This window comes from Ammodytes marinus (assembly GCF_949987685.1).
Source record: "Ammodytes marinus genome assembly, chromosome: 18".
Taxonomy (NCBI): domain Eukaryota; kingdom Metazoa; phylum Chordata; class Actinopteri; order Uranoscopiformes; family Ammodytidae; genus Ammodytes; species Ammodytes marinus.
In genome coordinates this window covers 17,272,923-17,295,422 of record NC_137222.1, presented here as the reverse complement: position 1 = coordinate 17,295,422, position 22,500 = coordinate 17,272,923, and the positions used below count along the sequence as shown (strand labels likewise).

Genomic DNA, 22,500 nt, shown 5'->3' with positions numbered 1-22,500 from the left:
ATTGAAGACTTATTACTTTTAACTTATTTCTGACTAGCATTGCTTCCGAATAGCTGTGATAAAGCTGTTATTATAAAACCCCATGCACCGGTTACTTTCACACTAATGTTGATATTGAATCGTTACTGTTTTCTCTGCAATTTTCTAGTTTATCTCTAGGCGTGTATTGCTCTGGTCTCACTTGCATCATTGCACTCAGTGTTTTGTTTTCTCTAGTTTCCCTGTGCACTTGAATTAAGTGGAGTGACTTTAGTCTAGAGGACGGAAAACTAAAGTTGAGCCGAATTGAATTAAAGCAAAGTTCAATGAGATGAATGGCAGTCGTTTGCCCCCTGCCACTCTACTGCTATCTCCTCACATAGTGTCTAACCTTAAGTCCCTTTCTGTTTCACAATAGATCAAATGAAATGGGCATGTTTTAGACGTGTTGCACCATTCAGAGGGTCCGAGACTGCTTTTTAAGCCTCTGCCTTATTTGATTCCAGTGTCTTGAAACAAAGTTTGGTTGCAAATCAACATTTATGTGAAAACTTTGCTCATACTAAGACTGGAATTACATTAGCTTTAGCGGCAGAATGAACTTATTGCACAGTCTTTAAGGATAAATTGGGGATTCTAGAGGGGACTCAGTGATTTTTAATGGCACAAGGAAAAAAACACAAGTTGAGATTTAATGGGTTGGAATCAACAAAATGGCTCGGGGAAACAGGAAATCTATCCTGCAAATGGTCACTCTATTCAGTCGAAGGGACGTTTGGTTCATCTACCAACCAAGTGCCTTTTTTAATGACTATAATATATCGATTTGGTGAGTTGATTTCGTTGGAAGTGCATGGCGGCTCTTTTTCTTTTCCGATATTGATTCGTGCCTTAGCATCCTCTCTTTAAATACAGGGAGTGTAGGATTCCATACAATGTTATAAAAGGTAAGCTATCCAAGCTATTTTTGGATAACTAAGCCATCCTTTTTTTAAGCAACTGCCTGCCATACACATACAATCTTACAGCAGGATGCATAGGTAACCACCAAAATGGATTTACTTTAACTTTAACGACGAGGGAGAAAGAATAAAGCTATCTATTTTGTGTTATTTACAAATGTATAAAGACTTCCTCTCATAGGCAGTGTTTTTTTTTTTTTAATTTAAAAAATAAATGAGCTATCACATTACATTTAAGATTAACTGCACAGTGGAATTGAAAGAGCAGCGCAATAAATTAGGTGCAAATAAACCATCCAACAGTGCATCAGTATGTATATTCAGGAGGCCTTTCAAACGGCATGATATACAGTGTGGCACCGCAAAAAGTGCTGAGCTCTCTATTCGTGTATGGTGCAGTAATTGGAAATGCACTGAAAGCCTTAAGAGCCAATCATAGTGTGTTAGAACTATAACCGCTCTCCCCCCAAAAGTAAGGTTAATAACTTGAAACTTTAAAATGCTTAATCTCCCCAAATATTTACCGCCACTTTACTTCTACATTTATTTCCCAATGCTGCTATTATGCTCACACACACACACACACACACACACACACACAAACAGATGCAAACCAACAAACACACACACAGACACTTATTAACAGCACAACAGGGTAGTGGAAAGCTAATCAGGGCATTAAGACAGCCACAAGGAAAAGGTCGCCGATCCACACACACACACACACACACACACACACACACACACACACACACACATACAGACACACGTGTGTGTGTGTGTGTGTGCGTGCGTGCGTGCGTGCATGCATGCATGCATTTGTGTGTGTGTGCTTGTGTGTGCAACTTTGACGGCGGAATTATTGCTAAACTTCATACCCATCATTTAGGAAGGATATGTCATGCTTATCATACAACGTACAACACACTGCTGCACGTTTCCAGTGCTGCTTGATTGTGTGCATTTGTATGTTCGTACACATTCCTCCATGAGTGTGTGTGTTCATTTATCAGAATAAAACAGTTGCAGTAACAGAAATTTATATTCCATCTCCAAATACTCTAAATGCTGTCTGACCCCGAAAGCCAGCGCGGCACTCTGTTCACTATTTATTTGTCATTAAACACCGGCTGGCTCTGACCTGCTGTAAGCCTCATTAGAATACACTTCCATTAATGACTCACATTAGGCGACCCACACCCACACACACACACACACTTGTTTGGTACGTTTAATGAATTTCACAAGCCTGCCTAGACTTTCATCTCGATCATGTGTTTGAAGGAGAGATGCACACAGGCATAGCAATACAGAGAAACAAAGAGGAAAGGAAAAAAAAAGTTGTATATATTCCGTCGGTGAATGTCAAACATCTAGTGATGTTTGTGTCTGCTAAACGTTGTTCTGCTACAATTAGGAGGATATAATGATGATGAAAACACAGAGTAGTAGTGATGGAGAGATTGGTGCATGTAAAGCCCCTGTGAACCCACATCCACACAATCCTTCTAACTATGTACTTTGGGGGTGAGTTATTTGCATGATAGTAAGCATCTGGCAAATAGTTAGGCATATTTATCAATCCAACTTAGAGATATTGTCATTTTTAAGTTTGATCAACTTTACAGAATGCTGCGGTTCTTATTCGATAATAGGTATTTTGAATTTTGAAGCTCAATTTTAATTTTAAATTGTACGAGGGCCTTATCAGAAGGACTGATACAATGACCGTTTAGCTTCTGTGCTGAAAAATAATTAGTCAAATTACTATTTGGGCCCAATACCTTTGGCTGACCTCCTCAGCTATATATTTACTTTTGCCCGAGGCCTGCTCATTGAGGATTGGATAGAGTTTGATTTATATATACCACTGCTCAATAAGCTTGATAGCCCTGTATTTTGAGGCGGACTTTTTGGTCTGTGATCTTGTAATGGAGGGAAAATGATAGATCTATACCAAATGGAGAGGCCAAGTGACTGTGGGCTGAAAACACTTAAAATAAAGAGCGCATTGCCACAGCCTGCTGGAGCTGAGGTGACCTTAAAGCTTCACTTGGCAGCACCGTCGCTTGCAATGCATTCTACAAACATTTTGATAAAGAGAGTCATCCATCTGAATAGACACACACGTATACACTCACTCGCCTTGCAAACAGCCATGGAAAAACTCAGGGGAAGATTCTAAAGATTCCATATCTTAGCATAAAGGACCGTGATTGGTTGGAGATATTCCATTTACCAGACAGATGTAATCAGACAGTCTTGAAACCCTCTCGACTGGACCAATGATAGACCATTGGCTACTAAACAATAATGGATTCCCTGGATATTTGTTTTCTCTTATCTCACTTTTTCTTCTTCTCTCCATCTCACTCATATTCTAAACCTATACAACACTCATTGTCAGGCTGATTGACAGTAGTGGACAATGATGTTATTGTGTGTATGCCAGGGCTGTTCTTATTAAGGTTGCTTCCAATAGCACGTTCCGATGTGGTTCGGGTAGCTCCGGATTAAAATTAATTCCATGGGGGTAACCGGAGATTGACAGAAGTAATACGCATTTATAGCTGCACCCAATCCAATTCAATGAGACGTTCAGAAGTGTTTGAACATTTTGATAGGCTAATGTGGATTCGGATATAATAAGACTCAATTAAAATCGCAACCCGGATGCTTATGTTTGCACTTGTGCATGACATTGAGTGCTCGTTGTGTATGCGGTGTGCAAAGTACCACTGCAAGAACTTAAACTCGAAAAAACTATGACGCTAGATAGTTTTTCTGTTTTATCTACCATTCAGTATGTGTTCCTTTTTTCCATACTGAAGACCTCTACCTTTACCTTTACAAATCTTTCAATTATCCGTCTATTATCTTTGTCATAGCAACATCGTTCAAGATGACACCCCTCTTCAAAATATCTGTTTCGCATGTCCAAGTCCGACCACTCTTCGGTTGAATGTGGTGGTTAGTGTAATCTAGCCAGCCAGTCAAAAGGCAACAACAAGAAGCCCTCCTTATCAGTGCCAATGAATCCCTCTATCAGCTGCTGTATCTACTCTGTGTGTCTGTAATCAAGACAGGCGCTCAAGTAGGGGCCAAGCATTCACTCTAGCCTTCAATCTGCCTTATAGTGCGGGTTCCCCTCTAGAACGATGCAATGCTGTTACGTTCTGCTAACCGACAAGCATGTGTCAGCCAATCAGTGGACTAAACAGTTTGTCACCCTATCAAGCCAGCCAGTCATCTAATTAGCCAGTCAGTTGGATAGGACAAAGTATGTTTGAGGGGTTTGGTGCACCTAAAATAATAAAGCCTATTCAATTGCTATGACCAGTGTAAAGCATTTAAACAGTATGTGGCAACGAGTATTCAAATTATTTCAGTACCGTACAAAAAACAATTGCTCTGGATAGTTTCACTGTTTCATGATTGCATCGGAGCCCACTTTTTTTTTACAAATTGGAATTTTTGGCTTTCTCCTTCAAAGTGTTTGTCTTTGTTATTTAGGCAGGTTTTTCTTTTTTGCTTCTTCTTTTTTTGGCACAAAAAGATGTGTATTCGTCTTATTTCTTGCTTTTTGCATTTCAAAGCAAGCGTGACTGAATGGGATTAGTATTGCTTTCCTTTGCCTTTCCCTGCCAGTCATCCGGTCCAGTCTGACTGTAATCCATCTGCCAATCCAGTCAAGTCAATCAATTGGTCCGGCTTCCATCTTTGAATTTAATACTAAACAGCGTGCCAAAGAGGGGGAACACTGATTACACTGAGTGCTACTCAGGATAATGAGTGCGATTGAGTTTTTTTTTTTTCTTTTTTTTTGCCGGCACATACGCATAGCTTACACATACAAAGACATAGGAACAGACCCCCTTCACACACACACACATCCATCTTGCTGGCCATTTACCTGCCTAGAGCTCTCATCTGATGACATCACATGAGACACACTTTAGTGGTGTAAATTTAGTATTTTCTTCTTAATGCGAAGAGGTATATTCAATGTGGTTCCATCATAAGAACTTTCAGTTTGGCCAGTTTTAAAACCCATTGACTTTATTTGTCTTGAGTTGACTTTTCTTCCACTATGCAATATGCGCATGCTATACATGGTCTTACGCTATCGTTGAGCCTATTTTGTTCCATTTCCTTTCTGCCCTTATGACAATTGCATTCATTAAATGTAAGTGGCAGGATGGTTAGCGACTTTGTAATGGTTGCATTTAGTTTGACGTATGTCAAAAGGCACAATTAGAGTAAGGGAGTATCTGCAATTAGAGTAGTTCATTTCCATCCCTGCATACTACATTGACATTTACACTATAAGCTGCACAAATGAAAAACACTCATCACTGACATATGCACAGACTGGGTTAAATGAGTGAGTGAAAAGATAAATAATAACCTCAAAATATAGATAATTACCCCATGAATAGATACACCTTTATATAATAGTGTATATAATTATACTGACATTAGCAGCTCTTTTGCTTTTGGAGTGCAGTAGCTATCAATGCTTATTACATCCGCCTACATGCGTATCTGCACATGCACAACAATTAGATTAAAACATGTCTTCCGTTCACGATGATGAGGGAGGTTGAAAGTTTGCCAGTATTAATGTCATTTGAACATGTAACATGATCCACTCAGCAGGGTGTGTGGATATACACAGGGATGCAGTGTTTAGCAACGCATAAGCCCAGGCATGTTGGAAAGAGACATAACGGCACGTGTCGAAATGCTCAAGAAATAAATGCAGCTTTGACAGCTGTAATACCATGGAATTAGTGTGAGAGTTAACCTCCCTACTCCACCCGCTGTCTCTCATTTGTTTCCCTTTCACTTTTGCTGTTAATTTTTTTCCTGATGTCTGTCTCTCTCTTCCCCTCTTTTGCTGGTTGCAATATATCAAGCAATTTAAAACGGTTTATTAAAGTTACTTGATTTTGAAAAGGATTGATTGTAACAAACAAAATAACATTTGATGATGGTTAAAAACATTTTGAATGGTGGGATATTTTTTTTTACACTAAAGGCTGGTGAGAAGTTTGCATTTAATAGTGAGGACGGACAAACATTGAGCTTTCAATACTGGCTGTTTGCCTTTTTTTATTGTTTTGTTTGTGTGCACCCTTATTTTCCCCATCACTCTGATTACTCTGAGAGGCCATTGGGTTTATCGAAGGATTGATTTGTGTGCAAGGAAGCAAGCTCAAGCACCTAACTATAATTGCTAAGGTTGTATGTGTTGATTTATTTATTGTTTTTTTTAAATCTTTGGATGTTTTGGTTATTAATTGATTAATGTATGTGTGGCGAAGGTAAGTGTGCAATTGTGTTGGTTGAATGTGTGACTTTTTTTATGGAATAAAAATACACAAAAAAAGACACACGCATTGAGTGACGCTGGTGTATTGCGTCATCAGGCAAATGATGTCATGGGGACATAAATCTGCTATGGTGACCACTTGGGAGATGGGAAGGGAGGGAGATGGTGACGGGCATGGTTTAAAAGGGAAACAGATCCAGAGAGATGAAGTAAGTAGTAAGTAAATACAAATGAGAGACACAAGTAAAAAAAATATGAGTATCGCAGATATGAAGGAAAAATGATAGACATAGAAGTGGATGAAGAGGACAAAAACATAGAGTGAGGGAGGAGGACGGAGAGGGAGAAATACAGAGGCATAAGGAGGATATAGAGGGAGGGAGAGAGAGACGTCACGGAGGGAATGATTATGAGTGGAAACGTTTGTCTCTCAATCAGGATATGGACTCCAATAAATAACGTGCGCTCTCGGTCAACAGCAATGATGTCACCGCATTTACACAAACAAGCACACACTCACCCGCAAACACACACACACACACACACACACACACACACACACACACACACACACACACACACTCTACCACAACATACACACAAACACGCACAACATGGCGAGACAGTGTGGGGGGGAAGTTGATGTAATTGCACTATTGCTGTCGTAAAATAAAGCTAAACAGAAAATGATACGTACATAATCTCAATTGAACCATATTCTCCTCAATTTTCAGTGTTTTATGTTCTTTATTTCTTAAGTGTACCCTCCTCCACTACGCTGAACGTTCATTGGTATTCCTGTTGTTGCTTGTTCTTAGAATTTACTGCGTGAGGCACCCTGTTAATGACATTGCATTGCTTTGGCTGGGACTTTGCGGTGTATCTCAAGGATTTAAGTGATTCAGAGAGCAATACATGGAGAGAATGATTAAACAAGGTATGGGGGGGAAAAGCATGGTGGGATTATTAAAATGTGCAGACAAAGATAACAAGAGATTAAGAGGATTAGCGAGAGGAAATAAGCAATAATGTTTTGGAAATATTTAAAAGTTCCTCCTATAGCTACTTTAAGTTAGCGCGTCGCTAATTAATATTTCTTTGAAAAAAGGTGCTCCGAGGAACTTTTGTTTTTCTTAATTAGTGCACCGCCTTTGGACAAAAGTGCCAGTTTTTCTTTTGTTGTTCCTGGATGAGCCCATGACAAAGGCGTTACAAAAAACTGCAGTATATACAAAAAGGCATTATTTGCACCGATGGTCTCGTTTGCTGTTACATGCCATCGATGATCATCAGAGGAAAAATGAGACTGTTTCAGAAATATTTAAAAGTTACTCGTAGCATCTTTAAACAATATGTTATGAGTGCATAATGTTGTAGAGAAGAAACGCATTTCCCTGACGATATCAAATAGTGTGATTTACCCTGATAACTTTGAAGATGTACAGCTATAGCAAACACAAGATGGCTCACCTCGCTCACCTCATCACCATGAGCCTACATGACCTGTGGGCTTGCCTTACAAACATTAACATTTTGTTCCGCTTGGCAGTGCATTTATTTTCCCATCTAAGAACTAATGAATAAAAATGATGTTATTGATCATTGCAGGGATTCTAGACCACAGGGAGGTTCAGAGGTCAGGATCAGCAGGGCATCAGTGTGTGTGTGTGTGTGTGTGTGTGTGTGTGTGTGTGTGTGTGTGTGTGTGTGTGTGTGTGTGTGTGCGTGTGCGTGGTGCTATTTGACATTCAGCATTGCCCTCACATATGGCAGAGGAAATACTTGACAGGCAACACCTGAAAATATTCCGTGAATTTCGTCTTGCCTTGTGCACTCTTTAGTTATCTGTTTGTTCTGCTGTTGATGTATAAGAATTGAAGTTCATTATGAGCAATGCTTTTAATGTATTCACATGTGCATGAGTGATGTACCATACAAATAGAGTCTTAATAATGCACTGTTATATCAGCATTGGCCCCTCCCTGACTCCGCGTATCCCACTTTTCTCGTCCCTTTCATCAGTATTCTCTCGTCTTTTTTTCCACGATATCAGTTCTTCTTGCGTCTTTTTCCGCCCACCCGATATACCTTTTCCCGTGCTCCTCTAACAACGTCTCTTCGACGTTTTTCACCGGCAATCAAAAAACAAAATTTCACATTCAAGGAAGCCTAATTGGTGTGACCTTTGAGTTCCACTCCCTCTCTGTCTCTCTGTCTCTCTGTCTCTCTGTCTGGGTTTATAGCTTTCAATTATTTTCCTTTTTTTTCTGCGCTGTTGTTTTAAGTGAGGTTCATTACGGGACTGCCATTTCCATCGCCTCCGCTTCCATCTAAGAGTTGTTTTTTTCTTTCCTTTTTTCCTTTTTTTAGTCAACATGCGTCACATTACAAAAGCTGAATTGAATGGTATAATGGCACATTCAGTGAAGTATCACACGCAACAAATGTCTATTTTCTTTGGGGGAAACAGTTCTAAATACACTGTACTTTACATGACATATCATGTTTCAATTTAATATCTGCATTACATGTCAGCCAGGATTTGTAGTGTTACTGTGATTGAAATAATTCATGTTAATTCATTTATTTAGTGAATGTATTTCTCATTGTTTATTTCCCTTGTGTCTTATATATCAACACATTGTTTTGACAAAGCCTACCAAATGTAATACAATGAAAGAAGATGATATTGAAGTATTTGGCTGTCATGGATTATGTCTAAATGATTACGTCATTGATAGCATGAAATATGTCAAATAATTACTATGACAGAAAGGGATAATAATAGCACCCTGAATAATTGTCAATTATTATCAAAAGGGTATTGATTTGTTCAATCAGGCGTGCTGTTCCACTCACACACACACACACACACACACACACACACACACACACACACACACACACACACACACACACACACACACACACACACACACACACACACACACACACACACACACATACTTCAAATGAACTGTTGCTATGAGTCACAGCATCCAAGAGAGCGATGTATCTGGGGTATATCATAGCTACTGTGGTATTTGAACGCACTCAAACTGTGTGGTAGTTCTAAAAGAACAAATGGTTTCCAAACCATGGTTTTCAATAAGTTCCAAAATAACAAAATAAACTTCTAACTTAACGAAAAGTTTAAATATCACCCGAGAGTGATATTGTCAGACTGACACCAGCTGCCGTCCTAAGGTGATTTACACCCACTACCTAATAAATCAATCAATATATTTAACAATCTTAATCGTAAACACAAAAACAACACAAATAAAACGATGGCTGTGTAACACTGTGTTTGCTGTCTCTATGACTGGCCCTGTCTCGTTCTCTGTCTGTCTGTCTTGCTGTCATGTCTGTGTGTCTTTCTGTACCTCGTCTGGCTTTCTTTTCCATGTCCATCTCTGCTCCTTCCAGACAACATTGGCTCCTGTATCGGCTGGGCTTGTATCCATCTGTTTGACTCAGTCCATAGATGCTTTCTACATGTGTTACTCCTTGTCTCGGTTCAGCAATGCACTGCTGTCATTAATTACAAAATTCCCAAATGGATTTCCTATACTATCCAAGTCACACACACACACACACACACACACACACACACACACACACACACACACACACACACACACACACACACACACACACACACACACACACACACACACACACACACACACACACACACACACACACACACACACACACACACACACACACACACACACACACACACACGCCTTCCTCTGTATGTGCATTTTGTACAGATTGAGCCAGTACAAGGGAAGAGAAGGGGGATGATCTCTCTTGTTAGATCCCAATGTGTGTGTGCACGCATTGTGCAGTGTGTGTGTATAACACACTCTCTTCCAAGTGGGGAACACCCAAGGGAATCCTGTCAATCAAACTGGCTAGCAATTTGTCAGAGAAACAAGGCACTTTCGAAGACAGGCAGGAGTATACATGTCTTTGAGTACAGTTTGTGTGTGTGTGTGTGTGTGTGTGTGTGTGTGTGTGTGTGTGTGTGTGTATATATGATAGTGTGTGTGGAAATGTACACAATAAAATTAAGTCCGGTTATAGCTTATAGATTGTCATGATTTCAAGTAAATTTGTTTTTAAAATATTTCAAGACATTTGGTGATGAAGGAGTACGACCTTCCACCTTCCACACAGGCGGCGTTTTTGGGGGCAAATCATTCTTTGCCATCTCGCCTTATCCTGCATGCTCTCCCATCACATATCTAGTCTTGTTCCTCCTGACTTTCATTTTCACTGCCATTTGCCTTCCAAAGTTTCTCCATTTCACAATGTCCTCTTCCACTCTTCAACTGCTTCATCATGCCTTCCGCACTCTTTTACTGTGCTTCTCGGCTGCTTTCCCAGCATCCCTTAAGACAACACTTCCTTTTCATTCAAGACATTTCTGCTCCGTTTATGCCTGTGTGTGTGTCTCTGTGTGTGTGTGTGTGTGTGTGTGTGTGTGTGTGTGTGTGTGTGTGTGTGTGTGTGTGTGTGTGTGTGTGTGTGTGTGTGTGTGTGTGTGTGTGTGTGTGTAAGTAAGTAAGTGTGACCCTCGTGACATGGTGATGTGCGTCACTGGGGACTTATTGACTTCCTTAGTCTCCGTCTTTAGGTCAGCTGACGTGAAAAGCAAAGGCCTTATTGGCTAACAAGCCAAGGCCACTCTCCACTAAAAAGTCAAGTGATGAATCGACTGTTCTGTTTAAACACACACATACCCACATCATTTACACACGGTCCAACGTACGGTCATGCATCTTGTGGGAATACTTAGAAAGCCAGTCACTTGCTATGTAAGTCTCTCCCAGCTTCTCTCTCTCTCTTTTTCTCTCCCTAGATATCTCAGCACACAAATCAATTGAAACATGCTCATGATCACCAGTTTATCTGACTGGCCTCTTCCTTGAACGCTCATTTTCTTGTACAGACCTAGCCTCTGTATTAACTCTGTGTAAGCTATAGTGTTTGTCTGTCTGTGAGTGAGTGAGGTAACAGTGAGATTTCTCACACATATACTACCAAACTTCCCAAATTAGATAACAGCTAACGACCAGCCCCCCCCACCCCCTCCCCCCAAATGGTGTATCTATACATCACAGTAAAAAATAACGAAAGCTAAATAAAAACAAGTGTATAATATAATTGTACAACTCAAATACAGTTGAAGGATATACATTTGAGTTAAGAATGAGATTCAATATTCATTTGTTCAGTGGAGTACGACAGAGTTTGGAGAGGTTGAAAAAAAAAATAAGCACAGTAGAGAAAAATGGAGTAGAGTGCAACAAGACTTAAAGAAATGAATACAAGAAATAACACAGCAGAGAATTGCAGAAGAGGCAAGAGTTGGAAAGAAAGTTGTAACAATAGACACATGACACAAGGGTCAAACAGCATTGTGGTTTGACTCGGACAAGAACAAGCCATGGCAAAAAAAAAACAAAAAAACATAGAGGTACGGTGTACAACGACGAATGGAGAAGGTGATAGAATAATTGCGTACTCACCGAGCTGACTGCGTCTCTGAGCGTAGGCTACCACCACCGCCGCCAGCACCACACAGCACAGCGAGGTCACACGGTTGGCCATCTGTAGACACACACACAACACAGCAAAGTGTATCAGCGTAAAGCGCGTGCCGGAGACAGTGAGCCAGCGTCCTCCTGACTGACTGACAGACCCATAGACTGCCTTTTACAACACCATGGAGAGGAGAGATGGAGAGATAGCCCGCTTCCAGTCCTCTCTCTCTCTCTCTCTCTCTCTCTCTCTCTCTGTATCTTTCTCTATATAACTCCCTCTCACTGTAGATGGTCCCCTGAGTAGGCCCTTTACTTTAGCCCTTTGCTGCTGGTTTTCCTTCCTACTCATCAAACTCTCTCATTTCAAATGGCAATCCCTCCTTTACTTCTCTCACTGTTGTCATCCTGTTTTCACTGTATAAACCTCTCTCTCTCTGTCTCTCTCTCTTTTCATCAGCCTAATGGGTCCATCCTCTCTGGGATGGGCTTTGGCCAGCAGCTCTTAAAGGTATAGCACACACCATAAACACAAACGCACAGGACTTCATGTCAAACAGCATGTCCTGTCGACTCAGTGTTGCGTCACATACAACATTTATGATTGGGAAATGTAACATTGAGGTGTATGGTGTCTATGAATGGTGAGGTAATAATGGAGGAAGTGGAAGTGCTCTTGTTTGTGTTTTTGTTCCCTCCATCTTTGGGTCCTTTCTACTTTTATTATTTATATTCTGGCATCCATTATTCTTTTTTTTTGTAATGTACTGTTAAACATTTTGGCAAACATATACACATACATACACTCTGGAGAGTAGAATGAGAAGACAGTTATGCTCTGTGCTCGCCGGTCCAAACTTTAAAAATACATATTTTGTTTTTTTATTTCGTTTTCATGCCAAGATGAGAAGATTGATGCTACTCTTGTGTCTACTGTGGTGAATATAAAAACTAGCACCAGCTGGTCTAGCATAAAGACTGGGAACAGCTAGCCTGGCACAGCCTTAAACTAACAAATATGCATACAAGCTTTTTTTTGTTGTCAAATAATGACAAATTGCTGTATAAAGCAATGTGTTGGTCTGGGCTATAGTTGGCCAACAACCAGTAGTAAGCTTCAGACATTTACCTCTTGAAAAGAAAAAAAAAGAAAAAATTACCAAAATATTCATATTTTTCTTTAACCTGGATTTAACAATGTCCATTGGGATGTTGGGAGTGGTTGTGTGTTGAACGATTTTTCTTGAACACCACAACTCACACACACACACACACACACACACACACACACACACACACACACACACACACACACACACACACACACACACACACACACACACACACACACACACACACACACACACACACACACACACACACACACACACACACACACACACACACACACACACACACACACACACACACGAGTTATCTGTTAATTAGTCTGCCTTAGAATTATTTTGAAACAACTTTATTGGCTTTCTCACTTCCACACGGAAGGTTGAAAGCCAAGGTCATAGTCAGTGGCGTGCACAGGTAGACCTGAAGTGGTGCTGAAGCACCTGCCCTTTTCCCCTGGCCCAATCAAGTGCCCTTTTGAAAAAAAAAAAAAAAAAAAAATCTGAAAGTTATTTGTTTATTTATTTTATTTTTTTGTCCATGCCGACATTGTCATCTATAAATGCTCTACGATTAAAAACGTTTGACAATAATGCCCCAATAAATATGCCCCCCCTCCTCCTCCTCCTCCGCACACACTTCAACGTGAACGCGCAGAGTGGACACAAACGGAGGCGCGTTGCCACACAAACCTACTCCCCGGCCTGCCCTGCCCCACCAGCGAGGTAACACATACATTGAATGGAGTCAAGAGTGTATTGTTTGCCCCCTAAGCCTCAGTTGCCAAGCTATAACTTGCATTTATTTGTCTCTGTTTTAAAGTAGCCTCTAACATGCAGCGCCACACAGCTGAGCATAAATTAGCCGACTGTCCTGCTTAACAAGCTAGCCCAAAAAAAATATAGATATGACGTGATGAACACAACTAATGTCGGCGGAGTTTGTCATTGGTACGGCATGTGAATCTATCAGTATGCTGAATATTTAGTGTTGTTTAGGTTTACTTTAGGCTATATAATTAACACATGCAGTAATTTATTTGCTAAATGACAAACAGGCAATTCCCAATTGCCTGCAGAAAAAGTAGCCTTGTGCCTGGTTGTAATGTAACCAAGCAGTCTTATTTTATATGGTTGGTCTCTTTTTATTTACAAATTGCAGTATAATGCCTAGAAAGGAGAGGTTAAAAAGGCAAAAGAAAGGGAGCTACAGCAGGCAGCCCAGGGGAGCAGCTCTCTGCTCTCCTGGATGAAAGCATCCACCAGCAGCAAGGAGGAAGATGAAGATGAAGGGTCAGAGTCAAGACCAGAGTCATGTTAACTGTTCAGGGCCTTTTAAAGCTCAGATTTTAATGTTGAACTGTTCCTCAAATGTTATTGAAATATCTTAAAAGCTGTCCACACATTTTATTTTAACTACGCAAAGTGGGTTGGTGGTACTAAATCAGTCATGAAGCTATATAAGCTAATTATATTAGTTTGTCCCAACCATAAGTTATTTCTATGTTACAAGACTTGCAGTAATCTTGTATTTACCTTAATAGGATATTATTAGTACGGAGATCAGGGGCCTAACGAAGACTTCAAAGAGAGAATTCGGGATAAGGGATTATTTAAAAAAATCAGAAGCTGACAGTTTTTTTTCAAACATGTACATTTTTTCTTTCTGCTTTTTGGTAATTCTGTGTCTCCAAATTATTCCAGAAAATAGTAATAGCCCACATTGACACAGGTGATTTAGCCTTAGCTTTCTTCTCAAAGTGCACCTGATTGATGAATTTTACTTTAAAAGGTTCAAATGTTTCTTCCGGGGGAGCAATGACCCCCCTAGAAGGTCCAGGGTCCCAAACACAGTCTCCCAAATTCCTTTGAGAAACACTCTATGTGTGGCCGGGTATTAAAAGTCATTAGGCCAGGGGGGGGATTTTGTACAAGTACCCTTAAAATGATTTGGTCATTCATAGATAGAATATATTGTGCCCTTTTTTTGCAATGAGCACCTGCCCCCCAAAATGTCTGTGCACGCCACTGGTCATAGTCCAGGGTCAGCTCCAACCTTAATACACCATTGAAGATGTATGCCTGCCAGGGATGGGGAGCTTGCACCCTGAATCTTCCCCATTAAAATGTGCCCTCTCTCTCTACTATCTCGTGTTGCTCTGTCCCCCCTTTCTCCAGCACATATAGTTGGCTCTCTTACAGACAAATGTTGCTTTGCTGCTGGGCCTTTTGCAGTGAGTAAGGTCTGTGTGTCTGCATGTGTTTAGAACAAGAGAGATAGCGGGCAAAGGAAAAAGGAAAGTGGGTTTCCGTGTTCTTTTTTTTGTTGATGCAAGACTCCAGCTGTTGCAAAACCACTGTCATCTCCCATTACTGCTCGGCCTTTGTTTAGCTTATTCTGTTCCTTCTCTTATACTCCTACTCTTTTCCACTTATTTGCCTCTCATCCTTTTTTCTCTCAGTCCTCCTCACATTCTTTCATTGCAGCAAGTATGTGTCTCTCCATCTCTGTTATATATTTCACTCCTTCTGTTCTGTCTCTCTGTTTTAACAAGAACACACTACAGCAATGTGTTTATGCATCTCAGAAAGAAAGCCATGTACTACTGCTGCAGAGCTACGTTCAAGGACACGAAAAAGCTTTTTGCGCTCCAACTCAAAAGGATAAAGATTTCAAAAGGCAATGAAAGAGAAAAGCGATACTTCAAAGTTATTGGGAGATGTGTGCATACAACGACCACACTTTAAAACTCAAACTCAAGCTCAAACTCCAGAACTAATTGTTTCTAAACTTTGAAAAAAAAGAAGAAAACTTCCACATCCAAATAACACAATAATTCATTCATTACATAATTCTTGGGTCTTATAAATAACAGTGTCAAACAAACCACGTAATTAGAAGTAACTTCTCGGTATAGAAGTCCAAGATAATGACAATAGCACAGAGGAAGTGTCAGCAAAATGTGATCAGAACAAAACTGTTTTGATTGGCATTGTTGTATCTGGCCACGGCGGTTACATCATACTGGTTCTACTGCCAATGCTTTACAAAGTGTAATTCAGCCATCAGTACTAAAGAAGGTATACATAAATAAACGGGTAAACTCGGAAATACAATTACCAATCTGAGAAAAAGACAATAGGACACTGTATCATTATACAACAGTAAGTTCTGGCATAGTAATTTGACTCAAAACTGTGGATAATTAACCCATAATTGGAGTACTCTGTGCATTCTTTTTTCACACTAATTGGTGTGGCTACGTTTCTTTTCAATAAGTATTCTTAGAAGCGCATGCAATCTGTAGAAAGAATAAAATGCCCACCGTAGATAAGTATTTGAATCTTCTGTTTTTTTATGCACCCTCTTCATAGTTTTAAATACATCTAAGTTTATAATGGGAGCATCTGACTGTCGTTATAGAGCTGACTAGAGATGTTCTTTTTACCGTCTACAGTGAAATGTAAAGGGTACGTGTTCTAGTATCAGGTTTTCGACGCGCAGGTGCACATAACTATAGCAAGCATTTCTCTTTTTTAGTGTACGTATTTCTTTTTTTTGGAAGGGAAGGGACTTGTAAAACTTGAGGGTCTAAGGATAAAGAGTGTCTTATGCTGTGGTCCACAAGCCCATACATTCGGGTAAATGCAAAGCTCCTGTGAAATCACTAGATGCAGTCGGCGGTCTGCAGTGAAGTTTTCAGTATATTTGAAGATGAGTCTTTGTGTGTGTGTGCACCTGTGACTTCGAAAGACAGCAGTAGTTACTGAAAGTTTGCAAGCATGCATATGATTGAGGGATATATGTGTGTGTGTGTGTGTGTGTGTGTGTGTGTGTGTGCACTTGTGTGATTATTTGTATGTGTGAGTGATTGGCAGCTCATATGTATTTCATCTGAGCTGATATTGAGAAGAGTGACAGGGGGTGAAATTAAAATTGCATCCCCTGTCAGAGCATCACAATCCCCATCTCTGCTCTTCAAGTGCTGAGTGTGTGTGTGTGTGTGTGTGTGTGTGTGTGTGATTTTTCTTTGCTGCATTTGAGATTCTGAGATGCATAAAAACACTCCAGTGTGTGTGTGTGTGTGTGTGTGTGTGTGTGTGTGTGTGCGTGTTTGAAGCTGTGGGGGTATTTAGCCCGTCCATCAGAAAACAATACAGTTTTGAAATTTGACAGCTTCAGATCGCTCACATAATGACAGCCCACAGGCGGTTAGCGCTGCAATCCCGCAGACCCTCCATCCCTCCCCTGACCCTCTCATTTATTCCCTTCTTCTTCTTCTTATTCCCTTACTCCATATTTATTTATTCATTTCTCATTGGAGGGGAAATGGCTGAATAGGCGTGATTCTTTTTGGCTGCTTAATTAAAATATATAATTCATCGCTGCCTCAAATGATTTTGCCTCTGCTTCTTTGTGGAGTCCGATTTGGGAACATTTGCATTTAAATTGGAAAGCCAGGAGGGAAATACACTAGGCGGGCCGGGTAGTGAGAGTGTGTGTGTTGACAGAGAGAGAGAGAGAGAAATAGAGAGAGAGAGAGAGAGAGAGAGAGAGAGCGAGAGAGAGAGAGAGAGAGAGAGAGAGAGAGTAAGTAAGAAGGCCTCCCTATGTGGAACAAATGCACAAATGTACTCTCTTTCATTGGCCTCTTTCTCGTTCATAATGTGAAACGTCCCAAATCACACAGGATCATTGGGGGGCCAAATGGCATGAGGGAACGTCCTGTAATGGTATATTTGGACCTTTGTCCCTTTGCAATAACTACTTTGTGCCCACTAGCAGTCCTATGTTTCAAACAGCAAGTGTGTTAGTAATGAACTAAAATCCACTCACAGATTCAACAGGTGTGTATGATACACACACATTGTGTAAAAGAAAAGGAAGGTTGCCCTATACATGAGCTGTCATTTAGACAGCAGTAGTACAGTTCACAGCCCTCTGAAAGCAAATGTAACAAAGAAGGTGACAATAGATAATTTTTTTCTCCCAAGGCATTCATAGGAAACTATGTGCAAAGAGTTTAGTTTCAAAGTGAGATTTCCATCATGTAGGAAAAGTGTTAGCCGCGCAATACATCAAAACAAATTATTTTAACTTTTAAAGGTTACAGCAAACTTTGTATTAAATGTTATTGAGCGATTCCCATCAGTGTATGCACTAGATTGAGATTTATGGATCATAAGGGCAATTAAAAGTGTATGATGCTGAGACAGTGGCGGTGCATTATCCTTCTGGGACATAATTGGAGGTCGCTCTGGTTTTTTAAAGTGCTGAAACCAGCGGGTCTGGAAGCACCGGAGAGAATGTTAAAAAAAAACTCAGTAAAAATAAGACCTTTCTGTGCCTATACTAGCTTTAATATACTGACTCACAGCAACACAGCTCACCATCTGGAGGGATGAACTGTGCACATAAACAGGGAGTGAGTGTCTCATATAGTCTAGCTTATAGGAGAGAACACAACTGACACAGCAGCCACACACACTACACTTCCCCTTGGAGCTAAAGCACAGAACCTCCTAAGGGGGGATGGCCCTTTTATAATTCAAGTTTTTAAAGGTGAACTGAGTAACTTTGGGTGTGTCAGAGACATGAAAATGTTCTAAGGTTTATTCTCACAACTGAATAAACAAACTTTCCTCACAGGAACATTGGATCCATAGAACACTGTTTGAGGGTATAAAGCTTCCTGAAAAGTTATTGTTTCACTGTTGTTGTTTACAGCAGCAGGGCCCACAGTTTGGTTTACAAATATATTCTAGTCTCATGTTTGGTTCCAGGTGCCTGAACATTGTTTTTCGTTTTTATTGAATAGAATTATTCAATACTAAGAATGAAATGTAGGGAAAATGTTTTGTTAACAAACTGCAGGCTATGAAAATGTAAACAAATCCGGCTCCTCTGAAACTGCATAATGCACCTTTAAAAAGGTACAGAGTGTTGTGATGAAGTCGAAAAAATTATGGGGAATTAGCAGGAAAAAAACAAGCCAATGACAAGGAGAAAAAGGGTGACAAACTCCAGGGAACTTTTTGGCGTGAATATTCTAATTGTATCATCATGAAAAGTAAAACCTTGAAAGTCTAAAAGGTAAGGAATGATTTGTGTCCAGGGGGTATAGCACACGTTAACATCAAAAGGAATCCTCACTGGAGACATAAGACCTCTATTCTGTGCAAAAGAAACCTGGCTAACCGACTTACTTTTGACACGTTTGTCCTACCTTGAGGCAATGACACACAAGCAACGTTTTATTAGAGTAATTGTGTCAGCAGATTTCTTTCCCAAAGCGTTTTTAGCTCACAGTAAGACCTCCACTAAATTCAGATCAAAAAGGGTAACTGTGTGGTCCTAATACCCCATGACATAGAGGTTCCAGGTAAAGGCATGGAACTACATTTTTATGTTCTAGCATTAGTACTACAGATGTGAATTGATTGGAAGGAAAAAACACACAAAGAAGTTGTACTCTACTGTGGTGGATTGAGAGGCTAGAAAGGACTTCTAAAGCAGGTCTAAAGATGAATCTATAGGTACCGTATTGAAAGATTACAAAGTTAACTTACAGAAGCTGAAAGACGTCTCTTCCATGCAATCGCATGCAGTCAAAGTTGCTTTCACTCAGTTACACACACACACTCTTATCAATCTTTATCGTAAGCCCCCCTCACAACATACTTTTTTGTTAGCCAGAACAGTTGACAGTATACTATCAGTTGTCTTTTGGCAACTGCCAGTAGAACAGGCCTTGACTTTAGCACAGACAAACCTGGTGCACAACAATGCTCAGTCAGTACTAACTGGACTCCAGCTTTGATTAAACACTTCTTGCTACCACACCACAACAAAACAAAAAAAAAGCCACAAACTCAGTTTTTTTCTAAGGGAGAGAAGTCACATTCATGTAAGCCTTAACAGTAACTAAATGCCACCTGACAGGTATTTATCCGCATAGGATTTGAGCAATTAATTATAGTAAATGTTAATGAGTTTACCGGGCCTGCTGTGACCCAGACGACCATAATAACAGGGGAAACAATGGATGTATGGCACCTCATCCATCAATAACTGTCCCGAGGATGATCCCTTTTGACCAAACACACACGTTAACGTGCATACACAAACAACACATACTTGCACATAACTGTTGCCACTGTAACCTTTTTCATCCAATGATACAACTTTCCTCATTCCCTCTTAACAATATTGCTTTGCTTTTCGAGGCAACGCTAATTATCTCATCAATCATGCAGGATTGCTGGGGTTTGAGCCTTATAGCGTGTTCTCGCTGGCATTTTGGGGAGAGCACACACATGTACCCACACACACACACACACACACACACACACACACAAATACACACACACACATACACACAGATGTTCAACCCAGTTGGCATTTGGTGTGGAGAGTGTTGATAGCCAGACGGCTGTGACCTTTTTCAGTGGTTCCAGCTATAATTGCTTGCTAAAGACAACGTGAATGGTGACTGGAGAGGTAGCAGGGGTCGCGCCTATGAACACACATGTACACACGTGCAAACACACACCACCGTACCAGTGCATGTGTGATGCCTGCGCTTTGGCCCCGGCCTGATGAATTCAGCCATTGATCACATGCGACTGCTCTCAGCTGGCTGGGATTCTGAGGACCTGGCCAAACGTCAGCTATAGTGTGTATTGTGTATGCTTAAGCACTTCCGCTACCACATCACATAGCTGAAGGGTCATACCTGTGGTATTTTTTACACAAGTGGCCCATACATAAGCTTTACACCTGCATTGGGCAGTGGTATGAAATAGGCATGGGAAGATATAACGTCTGTCTAACAATCTCTATGGGGGATATCTGAAATTAGTATTGAAGCCTTATATTATTTATAACATGGTAGAAGACTGAGGCATTATGTGAATGCAGAGCCTAAACAAAACCAGACACCTGATAGAACATTGTGTCAGGTAGGGATCAGGGATGTGCATTATTGTGTGTTTTCTTTCTGCTTTTTGTGTGTGTGTGTGTGTGTGTGTGTGTGTGTGTGTGTGTGTGTGTGTGTGTGTGTGTGTGTGTGTGTGTGTGTGTGTGTGTGTGTGTGTGTGTGTGTGTGTGTGTGTGTGTGTGTGTGTGTGTGTGAGGGTGTTTTTGTCTCCACCCGGCCATCTGGACCTCCTTGTGTGTGTGTGTAGCAGCATATTTAGGTGGTTAGAAAGCTCTGGAAAAACACAGTGTTACCTCCAGCCCCCTCACCTCTGAACTCTATAAGTGTATCAAAGCTAAGAAAACAGAGCACTTTGTGTGTCTGTGTGTGTGCGCGCGCGATCGAGCGTGTGTGTGTCAGCATTCTTACGGCCTATAAGGCTTTTGAATGATGGGTGTAGACTCCCCTTTGTGAAGGCAAAGGAGCCTCCAGGAGCTGTGCAGTGTGTGTGTGTGTGTGTGTGTGTGTGTGTGTGTGTGTGTGTGTGTGTGTGTGTGTGTGTGTGTGTGTGTGTGTGTGTGTGTGTGTGTTGTGATGTACGGGCTGTGATGTTCTGAACAGAGGTGTTTTTACTGGGAGTTAATCAGAACCAGAGCTGAGGTCTTGCCCACAGTGGTTGAAATGCACACGCACACACGTAAAGTCACTGCCCTGCCTTTCCCTTTATCAATACTGCTGACCTGTAGTCAGTGTCTCTCTGTGATATACACATACAGAGACACTATTTAAAGTATGTGCTGCTACCAGATGTCATTGCTACCTTTATGTCAAATCTGAAATTAAAAGAAATATACCAATTAATAGTAGTTTAGATTTCGCAATTCACCGGTTTACTATTAACGTGTTTTTAACATTCAAACACAGAAAAAATAATGCAGCAACGTTTCACATGTCAGTGAATGTTTGGTTATTGTTTGATTAAATTACGGACCAACGATTCACTGCTTATTAAAATGGATTTCCGTGTGAGTAATTATGTAGTAAGTATGAACATCAAGCACCCTTTTGTATTTGCTGATAAAAATATGCATCATTGCTCCCGGAGACTTGTAAAGGAGACTTTGATGTGTGAATGTGCCCTCTCAATGAGCGTTACGAGTGTCTCGCTAACATGTTAGTATAGCATCCTTAATGAAATGCCCACACTACAGAAAACACTGGACTGTATTACTTCAAACCATAAGTCGGAATGCCATGGAAGCTTAATTAATGCAGCCACCATTGATGCATCAGAATGGGGCAATATGGATATTTTAAATCTACAAAGACTTCAGTGAGAGGCTGAATAATGAGCTATGCAGAAGCCACATTCACAAATGACTTATGTGTGACGAAGGCTTTGTTTATTTAGAAAGCAGAAGATATAAAGTTTGGATAAAGCCGCAGTGGCCAGAAGAACTGTCCCCTTTAAGTAAAAGAAAGTAAGATAACAAAAACAAAACAAGTGTTTGAAGTGCAAGTATCTACCAAACACACAGTATTATTTGTGTTGGTACTTGTCTGCTTATCTTCTTTTCAGCAACATAGCCCAGGAATACAAAGCTTTTTTTTTAGATCTTTGGAAAT

General features: G+C 40.5%; 1 protein-coding gene across 1 annotated transcript in view; it reads right to left on the bottom strand.

Moving 5' to 3' along the window:
* cntfr (ciliary neurotrophic factor receptor) overlaps positions 1-22,500 on the bottom strand; it is a 219,969-nt gene that overhangs the window by 119,683 nt on the left and 77,786 nt on the right. The window contains exon 3 of the mRNA XM_080046172.1: positions 11,820-11,901. Within this exon, the coding sequence (XP_079902298.1) occupies positions 11,820-11,901 (82 nt within the window). The remainder of the gene's footprint in view (positions 1-11,819; positions 11,902-22,500) is intronic.